We start from the raw sequence: 19,505 nt of genomic DNA on the forward strand, positions 1-19,505 counted from the left end.
GAATAAAAATATCTTGAAAAAAACTTCTGGAAGAAAAAAAGCCGAAGAAAAAACCTGAGGAATTTTTCCTTCGTCCATAGGTTTTTAAACAATTAACACAACAAACTTTAAGAAAAACTCGCAGAAAACATTCCGTATTACGCAACAAGCAACTTCCTTTGGTATTATAGAAGATCCAGGTACGTCTTGAAAAAATTCAAATGTCCAGTAGCTTGAATAATGTGTTGCCCCGGGGATTCGCAGGTACAGGCCCCAGATTGCATTTGTTGAGGGTATACTACTAACATGAGCAAGGCTTATAACCCCAATACCTTCTCAAGACTAGAACATAATTTGTACCTTACTGAAAACAAAATACGTTTTATTATATGTTTTCCCTTTTTACTTTCATCAGTAAAAAAAATTATCAAAACTAAGGAATAAATATCAGTATAGGTATATTAACTGACAATCCAAGGTCATTTTTTTGTCAATAAAGCACAAATTATGTTCCAGTCTTGAGAAGGCATGGGAATTATAAGCCCTACTAATGTAATTATTGCTAGTTTCCAGTTTGACTCGGCTATTTATTGTAATGTCTGTTAATTTTGAGATTCGTTTATTAATTAATGGTAGATTGTGGTAGTTTTACGCTTGAAAATTATTTGACTTCATTCCCCTCAACATGTACTGAAATTTTCAACCTAATACACAAGATATGTTTGTGAAACGCTATATTGGTAACCTGCAGAAGCACAGTATGTTCTTATTTTATCAAATATCCCCCACCTTAACATTCCCTGGAAAAAATATCCCCCACCTTAACATTCCCTGGAAAATTTTTGCTGACACCCTTACATTTGGCAGTAACAATAGTAATAATAGCAGCAATATTAGGGGTAGAGGTAGTATCAGTAGCACGCAAACAATGTCTTTGGTTTGTTCAACCCCCACTCTCTTCCCCAAGAAGTTTCAACTTAATATCCTAACGCGAACCTCGAATATTGTTGGTACTCCTTTTTGATGGCCTACCCACACATAGTGTGTCTTGGTTTAGTTTAACGTCCCCCCGAACACTTTCTAAAAGTTGCAGCTTAATATCCCTAGCTTCAATAATAGCATCAGTAGAAGAAAAATTTAGTAGAAGTACTAGTAATAGCTGTAGCGTACACATAGGACTTTTTCATTACTTTAATACCTCCCTCAACATACTCCAAAAGTTTTAACTTAATGCCTTAGGCTGTTCCTGATACATTATTGAAAAATTCTTATGACTATCTGCAAGTATATAGTGTTTTGATTTTATTCAACACTCCCCTCAAGCCGTTAAACGTCCTTAAAGGCCGTTTAGAGTATTAAGCTGAAGCTTTCTGGGCATTTTGAGAAGATGGCTGCGTTACATCAAAACACACTATGCACATTTAGGTTAAAATTTAGGCTTCAAAAAAGTTTTTTTGTTCTCCTTTTTTTTCAGCGAAAGTGGAGGTTGAAACTATATCAAACTATAATATGTCCATCCAGATTCCTCGAAATCTTTCCTCAGGCACCAGGCGCTCCCCCAGGTGGCGGATAGGAGAAAGTTCTTTAGATATAAATGATACCTCCCAATATAAAACAAGGAGGCGTGGACCAGGGGGGACCCAGCCCTCGGGGGTTCATAAAATGAAACTGAGGCATCCATGGACGGGGGATATAAATTTATGCACAGGAGAAAGGAGGCCCCTGAGATGGTGATGCGCAGGGCCCACCGACGTGTGGACATGTCCTGGCAGACGCCAAATCTCCTCTCATCAATGAAAAAATTATATTAGCCATGCAGGACGTGAAATGGAAGGATTCCCTATAGGAAAACACCTTTAAAGGGCAGATGAACTCGCACACGAGCCAACGGCCCCTGCTAGAGACAGAGAGGGGTAGCTTACCGCTGTCTCGAAATCTAGCAGAGCATTCTTTCTTCTCAAATATTGCTCTTAATCCCTTTGTGGAGTGAGGGATATGTTGACCTTCTTCAGGTCCCAATCATTTTGATCCACAGTGTGTGTTTTGGTCGGCCTCGCCTTCGTCCTCCATCAGGCTGCCACTGATACACTCTTGAGGGCAGTCTGTCTTTGGGCATGAGTAGAACATGACCCAAATATGTCCATCTTCGTTTCTTCATAACTTCGGTCATATGGGCTGGTTTGTTTTCAGCCGGATTTCCCTATCGGTAATTTTCTGATGCCAACTGATTTCGAGGATCCTTCGAATGCAAATGTTTTCGAATCCAAAGCTTCGTTTCTCAAGTTGTTGGTTGAGTTTCCAACATTCACTGGCGTAAATCAATATAGACAACACATTTTTGTTGAACAGGCGCAATATTAAACGAGGTGAGTACTTGTTACTTTTCCAAATTGGTGTTAGTCTGTTGAAGGCGCACTGATGCTTGGCCAATCCCTCTATTGATTTTAAATTTTACATCACCAGTATTTTCCATCCAGCTTCCTAAGTATTTAAATTCTTGGACCTGTTCAACAGTTTTATCGGAACATTGAAGAGCTTGGGGCGAACCAGATGTGGACCAACCTTTTGATTTGTCGACGTTGATCAACAATCCAACCTCTCGCACTTTTTCTGAGATTTCACCGAATAGCAGCTGTAGTTGATCTTTGGCGTCTTCTAGCAGTACTATATCATCTGCAATGTCAAGATCTGCAAGTTGCCTGCTGTTGACGTTTATTCCATAACCCGTAGACTGTCTGAGTACGTATTCCATAACTATTAGTGGTGATAATAAACATCCTTGCTTGACACCAGTTATGATTTTGAAGTATCTTGTAACTCCGTTTTCTGTTCGAACACAGCATTCTGTTTCTTAGTACAGGGCAATAATAAGTTCTACTATCTTTGGGGGGCATAAATATTTCTTAGTCAACCGAGTCAAAGGCCTTTTCTAGGTCAATGAAAAGAAGATACAGCTTTTTATTCCATTCCTTTGAGTCTTCAACCAGCATTCTCAGTGTGAAAATTAGGTCTGCACATGATCTTCCTGGTCGGAAGCCGTGTTGTTCATCACGAAGATGTTGGCCCAGTTTCTGCTATAGGCGTTGTAGTATAATAATTGACAAAAGTTTACTAGGTATCGACATTATGTTATTACCTCTCCAGTTGCCACAAACAAGCGCATTGCCTTTTTTGAAGAGCTTGATATATCTGAGTTAGTAGCTCAACCCAAACTGTCATGCAGTCGCAGACTGACATTTTCAGCTTCTCAGATGTAATGCCATCTACTCCTGGTATTCTTCCGTTTTTCAGCTTTCTGACGGCGGCTATGATTTCTTCGGGAGACGGTGGTTCTTCATTTACATCAAGAATCATAAATGGAGTGTCAGGAATTATATCTCTGTGTTTTATCCTCGGTCTGTTTAGTAGGTTCTCAAAGTGGGTTGCCCAACTCTCGTCAATCTTCAAAGAGTCTGTCAAAAGGACTCTATTCTCATCCTTTACTAGATTAGTCCTGTTAAGCTTGACTCCAATCATCTCGTTGGTTAATCTATAGACTGTTTTCGAATCTCCCTTCTTTGCTGCCTCTTCCGCTAAAGCTGCTTTGTGTTCAATAAATTGCCTCTTGTCGGTCCAGGCACTCTTCTTTAATTGTATGTCATTTTCTCTATATGAGTCTTACAGAACAATTAATTCAGATACGTCTGAGGCCGACAGAATGGAAAGTTTGGCTGATTTTCCTGAATCAATTAGTTTCCAGGTTCGTTCGGAAATCCATCTTTCTTTCTTTTTCTTCTTATAGCCTAGTTTCTGCTCTGCAACTTCTCTGTACGCGGTTTTCAGTTTCTCCCATATACTTTCGACATTAGCACTTGGTTCCAATTCCGCTTGCAGTGCTTCAAATCTATTTGAAAGTTCTAACTGGAACATTCGTGTTGTTTCCTTGTTGTTCAGTTTCTCAACGTTGAAGGGTTTGTGTGTTTTCGGCTTATTAATTTTCTGTGTCGCTTTTAACTTTAGATGGATCTTGGCAACCATGAGGCTACGATCTGATCATATATCAGTGCCCTGTAGCTTCTCACATCAATTACTCTTCCAGCACTTGCATGAAAAGTGGAGGTGATCAATCTGATTGCACGTGCGGCCATCTGGTGGCCGCACGTGCAAGTCCTCGTATATTTATATATGGTCTTGTGTTGAAACAGTGTACCTCCTATGACAAAGTCGTTGTTCAGGGTGAAGTCAACAAGTTTAGCGCTCCGTTTTTGTTCATGTCACCTATTCCATGTTGTCCCATGACTTCAAGACAGTAATTGTGACAAGATCCTAATTTCGCATTAAGATCACCTACGACACCTATGATGTCGTGTCTAGGAATTTCTGTAAGAACACTTTGTAGCGTTTCATAAAAGTTGTCTTTCTCTATTTCATCCGCTTCGTTAGTTGGTGCATAGCAGGCAGCAATTGAGAGTTTTCCATGAGCTGACCAGAATCGTATGTGAATAATTCTTTCATTTACAGGTGTCCATTTTCGCATCGCTTGCCTAGCTGTGGGTGACATCAGTACACCCACACCTGCTTGGCGTCTGTTTTCACGTCTACTGTATGAGAGGACGTAGCCATCTTGTAGGGGTTCCATCCCACTACCAAGCCATCTAGTTTCACTAATGGTTGTTACGTCTATATTGTACTGTATCACTTCTTTCAGTATCTGTTCAATTTTTGAAATCTGGTTCATCGTGCTCAAATTCCAAAATTCAAGCTTCAGTTGTTGTTTCATAGTCAAAAATTGGGTCCGGGGCCCTGCTGAGGTTGTTAGGGAAGCGGTAACCATATCCGAGGCTAAAGTCGACGATTCAGTTACTGGTATCTTTTTACAGGGACAGGTAGCAAGCCTATCGCACAACCCTCTTCCTTTCGCAACCGGACTTGGGACCGGCAATGGTGGAGACAATACGTCAAGCAATGGAAAAATACCTTAAATATGGTCAGAACCTCTATCAACTGTTCATTGACTTCAAACAAGCCTTCGACTTAATTTGGAGAGATGATCTTTGGCATATACTGCTGCATTACGGCGTCCCGTCAAATATCGTATCACTCATTCATAGCATGTATGAGCGGTTCAGAAGCCAAGTACAAACAGTTGAGGAAAAGACCGAAGAATTCCAAACTTCTGTTGGTGTTTTGCGAGGATACATCCTCTCACCTCACGTGTTTAATCTCTTTCTCCATTGTATGTTGTCGCCTGTTGAAGCAACCAACGGGGCAGGGAATTGTAATCGACAAGCTGGCATACGCATATGACATCGACATGCCCCGTTGAATCCGTTGCTGAACTCCAAACCAAAGCAAACAACCTAGAAGTAGTTACAGGAACCTTCGGGATGAAAATTAACGAGAATATAACGAAAGCCATGCGCGTGTCAAGGTTGAATAGCCCATCCCTAACAAAAATTAACGGAGCGGAAATAGAATGGGTATTCATCTATCTGGAAAGCCAGATCACGAGCGACAACAATCACTCAGTGGACATCAAAAGACGCCTCGCTCTGTTCAGCGCCAGCTTCAAAGCTCTGATGGCAATATGGAAGCAAAATCGAATCTCCGTGAAGCAAAAACTAAAACTATTCTGCTCTATTATCATTCCTATAGCTATGTAAGGTTGTGAAACATGGACAGTAAAAGTAGATCACCCCAGGCGACTCGCCGCGTTTGAGACAAAGCTGCTGCGTCGAATCGCTGGCATATCATTTGTAGATCGAGTCTCAAATGCCGACCTACTCAAAAGACTGCAGTATAACACTCCCATCTTGAACAGGGTCTGTGTCCAACAATTCAGGTGGCTTGGCCACGTCCGGCGATTGTGCAACGACCAACTACCGAAAATTGCCTTCGAGGGTCGCATCCATGGTTTTCGCCCTCGCAGTCAGCCTCAAAAGCGCTGTAAAAAGAACTTCTCCGATTGCAACCTCACTGGTCTTCTCAGATTGGCACAAAACAGATAGCAGTATAGGCGACATATACAATCGCTCGTGAGGAGAGAGGCCCCAAGACGACCACCAAGGCCGGATGGGACTTAAGTCAAGTAAATCATCCAGATTATCTAATGGGCATATATTATAAGAAATTGTTGAAAAATTTCGTCAGTCATAAGTATAGCAGGCGAAAATTCGGATTCTTATAGAAAATCGAAAAGATCTAAAATATTTTTTAAATAAAGAAAAAGACTCCATCACCAAAAATTGTTAACTTTGAAATCCATAACACACTTATTTTCAGAGGAAATTAAAGAACTAAATTCACCCAAAAATGAGCAGAAATAGTCAAATAATTTTTCAAGCCTAAAACTACCATAAATCATTATGAAAAAATAAATGACACCCGAAACGAAGAGAAACTACAATAAAAATGGAGCAGAAACTCTAAACGAGCAAAAACGAAGAGGAGTAAAGTTGACTTTCCCCGTAGCTTCTTTAGGGATTGGTATATAAGTTAACTGATGATTCACACCTGATTTTTAAGAAATGTCGGTTATGATGCAGTCTATTTTTTTAAAATTATGAGAAATTAAACACATGGCTCGAAATAGAAATTGTTTTCAGTAAAGTGCAAATTATGTCCAGTTTATATAGAAGGCATGAGGGGCTTCAGCTTTACTCTTCTTTTTTCTGCAAATATTCAGATTGAGTCAGTTATTTAGAGGAATTTATGCATGCATTTTGGTATTTATTTATATATTTATGGTTGTCTTACACTTGACAAATTATTTCCTATACTGATATATATATTTGATACACCCTGATACTATTCCAATAATTCATAATTTTGAATAATTTGCAAGCAGAGCCGTTCAAAACTGGGGGGAGGGGCAACCAGGACATTTGAACCGTGCACCGTGACTTGAGGGGCTGGGGGATTACCCACTTTGATCAAATTTTTGTCTTTAACTTAGCTTATTTATTTTATATTTGAGTCAGGAGGGGACGCTGCAATAAATCTTTTCAGGCAACATCAACCATAGAAAAGCTTTGTCTGCAAGGCTGTTATTAAACAATTTTTTTCAGATTGTAGGAGATAAGTTTAGATTTTTTTTTTCTCTACATTGAAAAGCTTCCTGAGTAGCTTCTTAAGGCATTTTAATTCTATTTGATTTTTCAGGAAATTGGAGCAAGTTTTGATAATTCCAACAATTTACTTATAATTAGAACTTAATTTCTTCATGATGTAAACAAAAAAGGACAACATATATTAACTTAGAAGATAGTTATATAAAACGATCAGCCACAACTTATTGTTGAATAAAAATCAAATAAGACAGTCTCAACTTGAAAGACCGTTAAGCTAAAAACTACATTCATGGCTAAAGTTACACTGATTATTGTACAAATAATACAGGTTATTGATTAGCAGTAGTAGGACAACTTTTATTATCAAAATAATGAAATATCATACTGATAGCACTGCAAAAGCATAGCTTGCGAGACTGTGCTATTGGACAACAAAAATCACAAGAAAAAATAATGAAGTAATCATCGTCAGAATAATAATATTGCAGTAATTTTAGGAATCGTAATCCGAGGAATTATCACTGTAATAATCCAATGTAATCATCATCAAGGTCTGGAATCCAATTTCAGTAACGGCAGAGTATCCAATAAATTGTGTTTATCTGACATATAGATAGAAGTATCTAGGTACCGAAGCTTTGGACAATATTTTTTCACAGTTTCGAGAGTTTTGTTAGTCACTTTAGGACAACCCTGGAAAGAAGGAGAGAAAATAAAGCTCATGATTTCAAAAAAACAGACAAAAATTCAATGGCAATTAAACAAAATCAACATCAACTTAAAATGCTTCTCAATGCTTTCACATAAAAAAAAAATTCTTTAGGCGTTCATATTCATTTTTATCTTCTTTTTTTTAATCTCTTCTTTTTTTCGTGGAAAATGTAAAACACTTAAATTGTAACATAAAATATAAAAAAAATAACAATAGGAATATGCAGTATTCATTATTAATTTTATAGCACATTTACCCTCTTTGTTTGACAATTAACATTCAAAACTTTGTTTTTCCATTTTTCAACGCTTTTGAAGACATGTCAAGTGTTAATTGACTATTCCCATTAGTAATTCAATATTAGCGAAAATCATAGCAGAGCAGTTGCGCTGCCTAAGTAAAGAACGATGTTAGGGCAATGTAAGTTTTTCTTCTGACCAAAGCACCGCGTAGAGAAGAAATTGTCATATAATTTTGAAAGGCGCTAATTCGATAGGAAATTGAGACTTCTTGTGCCCTCTTTTAGAGTTAAAGTGATTTCAGGGCAATCAGCCCCCCTTCAAAATCACTATTTCCCAGAACATATCGAAACAAAATTTTGAAATCGCCATTTTGTTCAACATGGTTGAAATGTCTTTTGGCTTTTGGGAATGAAGTCTTTGGGGATGACAATTTTCTTCACCCTTAAAGCCCTCAGGGGGCTTTGGGTTATACTAGTTGCCCATTGTTAACGTATAAGATTTCTGTGGAAGAGGTAAGGGGACTAGCTCGATTTGAAATAAGAAGTTATAAAGCCCTTTTTTAAGAGTTAAAAGTGATCGGAAGCTAACTAGTGCTCCCCCATACATTTCCCAAAATGTATCGAATAATTTTTTTTATATAGCCATTATATTCAAAATAGTACAAAGATCATATAACAAGGCCTTCGTGGTACATAGAAAACCCTGGAGCATGGGGGAAAGGGTTGTAAGTCATGCCACAGGGTATCTAAGACTCTTATAGAAGGGGTGGTCGCATAAACTTTAGAGGAGGCTCAATTGATTAGAAACTAAAGGTTGTGGTTCCCTTTATAAGAGTCAAATGTGATAGAAGCCAACCAACATGCCCTCCCCCGAATTTCTCTTTTAACTGAACGAACCTGATTGATTCTTTGAGATAGCCATCGAAAGTAAGTTCAAAGAACATATAGCAGTGCCTTCAAGGCTGACAAAATCCTCCAGGGCTCAGAGGCGAGGGTTTTTAAGTTTATGCTCCGAGGGCATATACAAAGGGTGGATCCAGGGGGCCACGGGGAGCCTAGACCTCCAAGATTATCTGGCGCTCTCAATCCCATTCCGTTTTTTTTCATTTTTTTTACTATTTTCTTAAGTAAACTTGTCAATTTGGTCAATTACTTGTAGCTTATTTACCCAATTAACAACAGAAAAACAAAGTTTTCCTATGTACGTAAAGAGCAAAGTTGAAACTTAAAACGAACTAAAATTATTTATCTTCAGCCGGTTCAGTATACATCTGCAAAATTAGCATGAAAATCTTTGATCGCTGCTAGCTTCCCCCTATTTTACGAACATAGAAACTCATGTTTTGATGAATCAGTTTTTCTTCGTGTTACTAGATAAACGTTCGGTAGCACCGGAAATTATAGCTATTTGTCAATTTAAAATTTGAAATTAGATTGAAAAGTAGCTTTGTAGCTAAAAGTTCAAAATTGATAAAAAGAAAAGAAACGGAATACGAGAATAGAATGGATAAGAGACGAAGACTGATGACTGAATATGGAAGGGGATCAAAGGATATTTGCAGATATTTTAGTGAAATATCCGGAAACCGAAAGGTAAGTTTTGACTAATAATAAACCCCCTCCCTTCTAAAAATAAACCCTTAATTTTAGTTTTGCGACTAATTAAATGGCGAATGGCCCAATAGGGCTTTGTGTGAATAAATCTATCAATCTATTTATTTTAATCACATGGCTAATTTGGTAGAAATTAGATGAATGAAAGAGTTATAAGCAATTTAGGCCAAGAGCAGATCCACGGGGCCAGAAGGGGCGACCCCCCCAAGATATTTTTGGCACTCTTATTCCGTTCTTTTTCCTTTTTAATCTTTTTAAAAATAAACTTGTCAACTTAGTGCTTACCTCGAGTCACATTGGTGCCTTTGGTCCAGTGGCCCCCTTGCCTAAGATTTTGCTCTTTATTTGTTAGCGATTTAGACAAGAAACTACTCGCACGATCAGTTTACAAATCATTTCATCATAAAATTATAAGAAAAACCTCGTTTTCGAGGAAAATTATTCATATAATTAAACTTGCTCTCTAGTTGAAGTATTGACTCTGAGGGCAGATCTTCATCTTCAGATTGTGTTTTTTTCTTTTTTTTTGGCATATTTTTTCGATTCTCTTTTTTAAGAGCAGGTCGATTCAGGGTACGGTTTCCGGGAGTTATTGATAGGGGTATGAGTATGGGTCACGAGAGAGGAGACACGTTATAAACGGTGTTTTGGGAAATGTGTTGGATATTTAAGTTTCCCGAGTGGGATTTGGGAGAGCTAACTCACATGCTCTATCTTACTGAGTTTCCAGACTGTAGTAAGATGCAGGGTAGAATACCATCTTCTTAGGATAAAGTCCTACTGAAACGTTGTCTTTGTCATCTGAACATAATTTGAAAGTTAGAAACTACCCAGATTGATAAGGTCAACGTAGACTGGCTGATTCACAAGGATCAATTATCTCAAGCTCCATCATCCCTGCAAGACAACTTGGGAGACTATTCAGATTATTTTAATGCCCTTGTCTCCCTCCCTTTCGTCATTGACTACCCCGATATTTCCCCCATATTTTTAATTATAACCCCTACAGCTTCTTTGATAGAAGTATATTTCTTGGGACCCATCTGCAAAACAGAAGTGATCGCCTGCAACAAAACATGTGAAAAATTTTGGGTCGGCGAAACGCCCAACGGTCCCGGTTGGGAGCACTTTTGATTAACTGATACTGCATTCTCTATTTGCACATTTTGGGGCAATTATTTCATAGATTCGAAGAGTGGCGATTATTGAAGAACAAAACGCTAAAACAAGAGGTTTTAACAACTTGTATTCCCTGGTACTCCATTAGAAGCCGACAGCTTTCAAAAACATGCTTTTTCCCATATTTCAAAAAACAAATCAAGAGAACGATACTAAACCAAATCCAGGTCCGAAAAAATTTGAGAACTTCTCTGATTCTTATGACAGTTTAAGGGACAATTAAAATTTGCCCTAGCTGCTACCGTGTTAGTCATAAAAGATTTAAAGTAAGGTGTTTCCAGGTGAGAACGTTGGGCGCTAATGAGTTAAGATGCAAATAATTGGACGACTACGTAACAACTGTGCCTCATACCTGGTCGAACTCCCCGTGGTATTACTGAAAGAGTACTCACCTTTCTAAGCCAAGCCTATCGCATCAGTGATAAAACAATTAGAACAATCATTTCCGAAGATGTGGAAAGCTGAATATGTCCGTGTTATACCGAAAGTCACCCTAATATACCGAAACTAACACCCCAGTCCTGTGACCAACTGAGACCAATATCGATAACTCCTAACTTAGCAAAAGTAGCTGAGGGTTTTATCTTCCGTTCTTTGTTAGAACAAATTGCTCCTGCAATCGATCCGTACCAATATGGTTGCATACGAGGCAGTAGCACTTCAATATATCTAGTGCGAATGTATCACTTAATCGTCCAGTGGTTGGACACTTCTAATAGTACTGTCGACTTATTTCTGGCGGACTACCGAAAAGCATTCGACCTTATCTAACACATGACCGCATTAACTAATCTGAAAGAAATGGGAGCTGAAAAACAAATACTACTATTAGTGAGATAATTTTTAGAAGGGGGATGGCAATCAGTTTACCCTTTGGTTGCAGAAGATACCTGCTCTGAGTGGTCAGAATTAACCTGTGGGTGCCCTCAAGGAACGAAATTAGCTACTCTTTTATTTCTTGCCGTCATCAACCATATCCTTGCAGAATTTGAAGAGCGTTTCAATTTTGTTGATGACTTGTCTACACTTCTCAAATATATAGTCGAAAATGCAGTAACAAAGCAGCAGTATGACCTGACTTTCTTCACAGACTTCTTCAACCAGTGTAAGTCAAATAGTCTACAAGTGAATGAACAGAAATAAAAAGTTTTACGACTTAATCCACTCAAGCGAGATATCAATATCCCAGATGCTCTGTTTCCAATTGTTTCCTCTGCAACAATCCTAGGCGTAACATTTACAAGTGACTGCTCGTTTAAGCTGCATGTAGACAATATTGTGCACAAAGGTCACTACTCAATCCAGAGTTTAACAAGTGTGCGCAGGTTAGGCTTCTCTGATCGTCAGCTCCTGCTATCGTATACAACCTACATCAGGCCTTTCCTCGAGTATTGCTGTCGCGTTTGGGGTCCCCAAACTCAGAACACAGCTTACATGGCATATGAACTAGAACATGTCCAAAAACGCGATACTAAGATAATACTTGGACCAAGTTTCGGCAGCTATGAAAGTGCCCTTGAGCGTTTGAATTTGCCCACCTTATGCGATCGAAGACATGAGCTAATAATGAAATTTGGGAAATCACTATTAACAAACGAGAAGCATCGATCCATACTTCCACTATCCGCATCAATCAGCAGATATACTAGATATTACAACAAACTAGAACCAGTTGAGTGCCGTACGAATAGATTCGCAAACTCCTTTGTACCATATTTCGTAAGAGAATTTAACAAGTGTTAATTGTAAGTAGCGTAAAATAGCGTTCATTTTTGAGTGCTACAATAGCTATTTAAATAAACGAATACAAAATTATAAATAAATGTGTAAAAACAGCATTTTGACCATATTGCGGCATAACAACCTATATTGAGATCAGACAGAACATCCAAGACAATCCACTTCTGAAGTGAACAATATCATCATAACAAAATGCTGTATCTTAGGGCGCATTTTTGAGAATATTTTAATTACTTTTCACTGCTTAGCGGGGAATTTTACAAAGAAAAAATTGACCTAACTGGTTGTAACGAGAGGAATACTCAGAATTGATAATTAAGGACTTGATTGAGCACTGGAAGTCAATATACTAATCAGACAGAATTAATGAGACTCTATAAATTCGTATAGAAAAAAGCTAACTCAGAAAAACAAATCTGCCTAGACACTGTGGATTTACGGTCGAAGAGTGTTGAGAAGAATATCAATTATTTTGAGTCATTTACCTTCTCTAGAATTTTTAAAGGGTTTTCTTTAACAGGAAAAAAATTAAAGTAAATTTCTTTCAGATGCCACAAGTCTGTCTTTTCCCTCAGTTCAGGATGCTCATTCAAATTCAAAGACTTTGACAATAACTTCAAGTTTGCCGTTACCCGTTACCTCTAGTTCTCACACAGATTCGGCTACAGAGACACTGCCTACCAACTTCGCCAAAGATAACGAACCGTCACCGCCGACTTTTCCCCATGATTCTGACACAAACATAGAAGTGAAAATTCTAATCAGGTACCAGAAGGATCGAGAGATGATACAAGAACCAAGATGAAGCAGATGGAGATGACAAACACAAGTAGCAGTACATCCTCCTCGCTTGACACCGGCCTCACGCCCTCCTCTGACTTCGGTTTCGCAGTGTAGTAAAAGAAACAAACCAAGTAGCATCTGGAGATATTACATTTTTTCTTAACAAAAGATGGAAACCCAATAACCAAGCCGAAGTTGCGACTTAAATACAAAGACGAAAGGCAGATGAAGTTACTCGTCGACTTAACAAAGAGCTTTTTGCCCGGTTTCCCTGACTACAAAATATGTCAAGTCACAGTATTATATGAATTACCAGTGTAGAGCTGCAGCGCTTTTAGCTTCATCCAAGCAAGAGATTCAAGATGTCAAGAAAGCCTTGGACTCTGAAAGAATGTAATAAATACACCAGAACCGTGAATTATTTACAAGCACTGTAGAGACAATTAAACTTTGCAGGGCATAACGAGAGTAAGTATGCCTCTCTTATTGGACCAATACTTGTTTGTTATCTTTTTCAAAGGCACGCTCGCCTAGAGTCTCGGGCAGATTGACCAAGAATTTAAATTGACATAGGATCATTATATTACCTGGGATAAGAGGTAAACAAGGCACGCCTACCTATGGTCTTAGGCATGTTGAACTAAGAATTTAGAATAACATTGGCACCCTTGGTTCAGTGGCCCCCTCAAGATTTTTTTCTAGGTCCACCCCTGGTATATACAGTTTTATGGTATGGGTGGTCGTATAAACCTCAAGTAGGGCTCATTTGACTAGAAAAGTTGGAAGTTCTATTGCCCTGTGTAAGTATTAAAAGTGATTGGAAGGCAATCAGCCCCAGTCCCCACCCCACTCATCATTTCTAAAGACATATTCAATCAAAATTTTGAGCCAACTATTATGTTCAACTTTGTTGAAAGATTCAGTAATTATGCATTTGGGGATGTCAAAACCCGTTCAGCAATCAGGAAAAAGGCTGTAAGTTAGGGAGTTCGTAAATCGTTTACATATGATATATGTTACTGAGAAATGTGGGAATGTTTGATCTTTCCTTTCCAAAATGAAAAAAGGCATTCAAGTGACTTTCAGAGAATATCGAGGAAAATTTTGAGCAACATTAATACACGCTATGTGAATACGGGTTGTCAAAAGGGGGTAGCTCAAGAATGCCTAAGTATACTATTTTGGAACTTATAGGAGATGATAAGCAAGATGATCGATTGACCAAAACGGCAACGTTTACAAGTCATAACAACTGCAACTACCAATACTTCTACTGGTAATTTTAATGCTACTACTAGCCTACTGCTCACTGAAACTACTGCTTCTGAAGAAAGAACTATAAAGGCTGTGGATATCGAAATAAACATTCCAGGGAGTGTTGAGGAGAAAGTTGAATTAAATCAATTAATACTATCTGCATACCGATTGCTGATACGGGCGTATCATCATGGTGGCCCACCTTGAAAATAATGAGGCATTTGTTGAACTTCTATAAGCAGATGTCAGGAAGGCTTTTGATACCTCTAGCCGTGAGGAAATATTAAAATGCATGGAATGTTTTCACCCTTTTTTAATCAAGATAGTTGAAGGTTTCCCATCTGAACGAAAACAGAAGACCAAATACAAAAACGAACTGTCAAATATGATGACCCTAACATGTGGTATACCTCAGGGAACTAAGCTAGGCCCTACCCTATTCTTGTTACTTTGCAACATGATAGCTACGGGACACAAAGATCGCGCAAAGCTTGCAGACGACTTAACAATGATAGTGCTACAGAAGCAGAACGAAATCCTAGATCTGCAGGAAATGGTAAAGAGACTGGAGCGAGATTTTTCAGCAAAAAACTCATTATAAATAGAACAAAATTAGAAATAATGAGGATTTCATTTTTAAAGCATAGGGTACCAGATTTACCTGAAGTGGGTATACCAGTAGTTCAGGAAATGAGAATTCCAGGTGTCATCTTTAACAATAGATTGACATGGGACGACCATATAAATCATAATTTCCCAAATTATCCCTCTAATAAGGTCTTTGGCAAAATTACGCCGGTTTAATCTAGGCAAAGATTCAATGCTTACTTACTACAAAACTCAAATGAGACCAATTCTAGAATATGCATGCCCAGTCTGGCACGCTGGTCTCACAAAAGATCAAACTAACAAACTTGAGGGAATACAAAAGCGTGCATTGCGAGTGATTTTGGGGGATACACTGTTAACTTATGAAGAATGTCTTGTTCCGTCAGGTCTAACAACACTTGAAATGAGGAGGTACGAACTTCTAATGGGCTTCGGACATGGCCTTCTCTCATCACAGAAGCATCGCAATATCCTACCACTAAATATTATACAAAACAAGCACGACACACAGCACAGGAACAAACTACAGCCATACAACCCCGGAGCAACACAGCAAAACAAGATTCATTCCGAAAAAATTTCAACACTCATTTTAATTTATAGTTTTATATATTGCGATTATTAATTTTGATATTCCACAATAAATTATTTGTCATTGTCATTGTACCAAGAGAAAATTTTGGAGCATCACGAGTGGAATATTCAACTGAACAAAAGGCAACGAGCACCTACTGCTGCCATTATACCATTACAATTACTCTTACTACTAATAATACACAATTACAAATTGCGGAAGATCGTCCTTTTCAGCCACCCGTCTTAGGCTAAACGAAAAGCAGATCATCCAAAGTTTGGGTAGGAGGATGTCGTAAAGAAAGATTTAGGATAAATAGGAACTCCCTGGGAGGGTATAAAGAGGGAGGCTTTGCGTAGATCAGAGTGGAAGAAGACCTTACGTAGCGCTATTGGCCTCAAGTGGATTGGTGCTGTGGCGAGTTGTTAATAGTTGTAGTAGTACTGCCACAGCTGTTCCAACTATTACCACCCCTACTATGATACTGTACAATTAAGGCTGCGAGAAAATGCTAGGAGAAAATTTAAGGCTAGGAGAGAATTTGAGAGATTATTGAGGGCAAAGTTTAACTAAATCAAAACATGCTTGGAGGATACATATTGCTGATGGATGATGAGCAGCTTACCGTATCCATAGGACACTACTGGGGCATCATGGGTGGGATGTTTAGCTGACCGAAAGGCAACGTGTATCTGCTACTACTGCTATTAATACTGCTGCTACTACAGTTCCTACTACTACCATTACTGCTATGACACTAGTAAAATTAAGGCTATGCATATTAAGGGAAAAATTTCAAAGGAATATTGAGGTGGAATTTGAACAAAATCAAAACACACTATGTGCATGCATGTTTTAAAAAAAGTCTGTCTCATGGAAAGATTTGAGTCTAAACTTGGAGATTACACTATAGAGATTACTTTTAGGGTAAAATTAATTCACAAAAAGGTAGCATGTGCATGCCCACTACTAACACTGCTACTTTGGCTGATACTACTACTACCACTATTACTACTACTGCTGCTACTACACTGCTCAAGCTACTACTTCCATTGCAACAACTTGTAAGCCTTTGAGTATTCAGGTCAAAAAGATATTAAATGTAGTCCAAAGGGCATATCAGCAATATTTTTGGAAGGGCTTACCGTATCAAAGTGAAAATTTCGGGGCATCATGAAGGGAACATTCAACTGACCAAAAGGCAACACAGTCATGCTACTACTGCTCTTGATACTAGTGTTACTACTGTAATTAAAACTAATTATAATACACTACTACTGCTAGTACTTTTGCTACAGCCACCATAACTACTGTGTTACGAGTACTACTAAGACTTAAGTCTATGGAGGTGAAAAATTTAGAAAATATTGAGAGCAAATTTGAACTAAATTAAAATGCACTATGTGCATTGAGATTGTCAAAAGAGTATACCTTTACGAATCGATTTGTGTATTAAGTTGAAACTCTCAAACTCTCACACTGCTAGCATTACTACTACCACTGCTACATCTAGTAGTTCTACTACTACTATTAATCCAGCTACTACTTCTATTGCAACTGCATGGAACGCTAAGAGCATTAAGATGAAAATTTTGAGAAGAATACATATCGACAACGTCATAGCAATGGCTAATTTTATTGAGTAGAAACTTCCAGTACTTCATGAATGATATGTTCAACTGACCAAAAGACAATATGTTAATACTACTGCTGCTACTAGTACAAGTTCTACTACTGTTAATACCAATGCAATTACTACTAGTACTGTAAACTTTGAAAGTACGTTAGATACATAATTAAACTCTTAATCATAATTAAGTTCTGTGAAATTCCCACTTCCTAAATGATTACATTAATATTATAAATTCCGAATATTTGCAGGAAGTGACAGATTAACATAGGTCAGTTCCTGTCACAAGCTTCAATGTTTATTTCCTTGTTTCAGTGTATATAAGCCAACGTTTTAGATTATTTTATTCAGTCCTTATTCTGTGTCTGTCCTCGTCGTGTGTACATTTAATGTATTATATGTGTAAATAAACATTTTTATACTCTACACATAAACTTTATGAAAGGTAGAGACACTTGACATCCTCTACCGGTCGAACCCCAGATTGTAGGCCAACGCTACCATAAGACTCTCAAGAAGAGAGCACAGAGAAATAGAGAGTCACAATTGACAGTAAAGTAGTAGAGAGAAAACTTTACAGTACTAATACTACAACTGTGGCTATTATAAAAACTATTCCTAAGGATATGAAGGGAAAATAGATCCCCATGCCCCTGAAGACATGACTATAATTTAGAATTTACTGAAAACATACCAATGAATGTGCATTGTCAGTTTTTATATACATATGCTAATATTTATTCCTTAAAGTCTTAAGGTAATAGTTTTTTTTTATCTATTAAAGTGAAAAAGATAAAATATTTAAAATGTTTTATATGCTGCAAATTATGTTCAAGTCTTGAGAAGGTTGTAAGCCCTACTCATGTTAACTTCTTCTTCTTGTGAGTTAATATATCTGGGGAGAAAAAAGATATTTCCTGACAAGATTTTTGTATGTAGTTCAATAGCTATGCGGTTGTTAAAATAACATACATTTTTGTGGTCAAATTTTTAGAATAATTTTGATTGTTTATTGAAAGTTACTCAAATCATGGCTGGTAAAACACTATAAAGAGCGTAGGTTAGTTTGTTGTTGTCAGGCTACGTACAAACTTTTGACTTCTAAATCAATATTCTTGTTTTATACTTGGCTTTGGTACTCTCAGTAAAACGCTACTTTTCTATAATCCGACAAACATAGTGACAAGCATAGGGCTTTCTCCTGTTTTGAATAAAATAAATAAATAAAATAGGAAGATGCCATTAATTGTTTTATTTGCACTAGTTTTGTCAACATATACTAAATAGGGTGTGAAGCAATAATTTTTGTTCATGTAAGTCTCAGCTTCGCTATTCACTTCCCTCAGAAAAACTTATTTGTTAAAATTGATAGTTGTATAACAACCAAAACAAATCACAGGAAACCACAACTTTAAGGAATGAACAGCCTTTATCATCAATTAATACTAAGAAATGTATGTTTGCTACGTTTAATGTCAAGGCAATGTCTGCTATGGAGTGAAACAGGAGATAAAGCTGTTCTCATCGTAATGTTTTTGACATTTTACCATTATATGCTAAATTTAACTCCAAACCCAGTAGGTTGTTTCTCATTGAAGTACAAAGGACGGCAAAATAAAATCATATTTTGCTTCCTAGCTCCATCTCAGGACTATTCATGCCTAAAATCGGGATAAGTTTTCTTTTGAAGAATATTAATATAAAAACACCATGCAAAGTTTTCCTTGACATTATTGCATTGAACCGTGAAATAAAGCAAAAACAAGTGGAAACTAATCCCGTAAATTGACTAAACCATGCACTTATAGACAATCAAGCATTACTAGTTTTTGAAATCTGTTATTAGCGTCATCTGTGTGAAATTAGCGTCTGAAACACTAAGTTGAAAAATTTAACAAAATATAATGATTAATGTCTCAAAGATCTACTTGTAGGCGAGTCAATTGTATACTTTTCAATTGTACATTGTCTACTTGAGTAAACAACAAAAACCCAATCGAAGCTTTAACTGCTCAGTTTTAGACAGCAAATCCAATAGTGGTAAAATATACAGTGCGTGAGGCAGACCTAGGGCACTATACAGTTTAGCAAATACACACTAACTATAACTATTCTTCAATGCAGCCAATTTGGCATAG

The 19,505-nt window shown here is 37.6% G+C and overlaps 4 protein-coding genes across 6 annotated transcripts in view; 1 reads left to right on the forward strand and 3 right to left on the reverse strand.

The window, feature by feature from the left end:
• Positions 1–2,356: 2,356 nt before the first annotated feature.
• LOC136026808 (uncharacterized) lies at positions 2,357–2,731 on the reverse strand. Its single transcript, XM_065703507.1, has one exon. The coding sequence runs from the start codon at positions 2,729–2,731 to the stop codon at positions 2,357–2,359; it is 375 nt and encodes a 124-aa protein (XP_065559579.1).
• A 1,458-nt stretch (positions 2,732–4,189) lies between these two features.
• LOC136026809 (craniofacial development protein 2-like) lies at positions 4,190–4,792 on the reverse strand. The gene has a single exon (XM_065703509.1). The coding sequence runs from the start codon at positions 4,790–4,792 to the stop codon at positions 4,190–4,192; it is 603 nt and encodes a 200-aa protein (XP_065559581.1).
• Positions 4,793–7,186: 2,394 nt separating this feature from the next.
• Positions 7,187–19,505, reverse strand: part of LOC136026834 (F-box/LRR-repeat protein 20-like) — a 54,872-nt gene continuing 42,553 nt past the window's right edge. For both annotated transcript variants that reach the window (XM_065703541.1, XM_065703542.1), the window contains exon 5: positions 7,187–7,721. In XM_065703541.1, coding sequence (XP_065559613.1) covers positions 7,575–7,721 — 147 coding nt within the window. In that variant the 3' untranslated portion in view covers positions 7,187–7,574. The remainder of the gene's footprint in view (positions 7,722–19,505) is intronic.
• The window catches only part of LOC136026833 (solute carrier family 7 member 14-like), a 334,289-nt gene continuing 324,284 nt past the window's right edge, over positions 9,501–19,505 (forward strand). For both annotated transcript variants that reach the window (XM_065703537.1, XM_065703540.1), the window contains exon 1: positions 9,501–9,574. In XM_065703537.1, coding sequence (XP_065559609.1) covers positions 9,516–9,574 — 59 coding nt within the window. In that variant the 5' untranslated portion in view covers positions 9,501–9,515. The remainder of the gene's footprint in view (positions 9,575–19,505) is intronic.

Source organism: Artemia franciscana, chromosome 5 (assembly GCF_032884065.1).
Source record: "Artemia franciscana chromosome 5, ASM3288406v1, whole genome shotgun sequence".
Lineage (NCBI taxonomy): Eukaryota > Metazoa > Arthropoda > Branchiopoda > Anostraca > Artemiidae > Artemia > Artemia franciscana.

Coding starts and splice junctions, on each gene's coding strand:
- LOC136026808 (XM_065703507.1), bottom strand. CDS start 2,731: ATGGAATACGTACTCAGACAGTCTACGGGTTATGGAATAAACGTCAAC.
- LOC136026809 (XM_065703509.1), bottom strand. CDS start 4,792: ATGGTTACCGCTTCCCTAACAACCTCAGCAGGGCCCCGGACCCAATTT.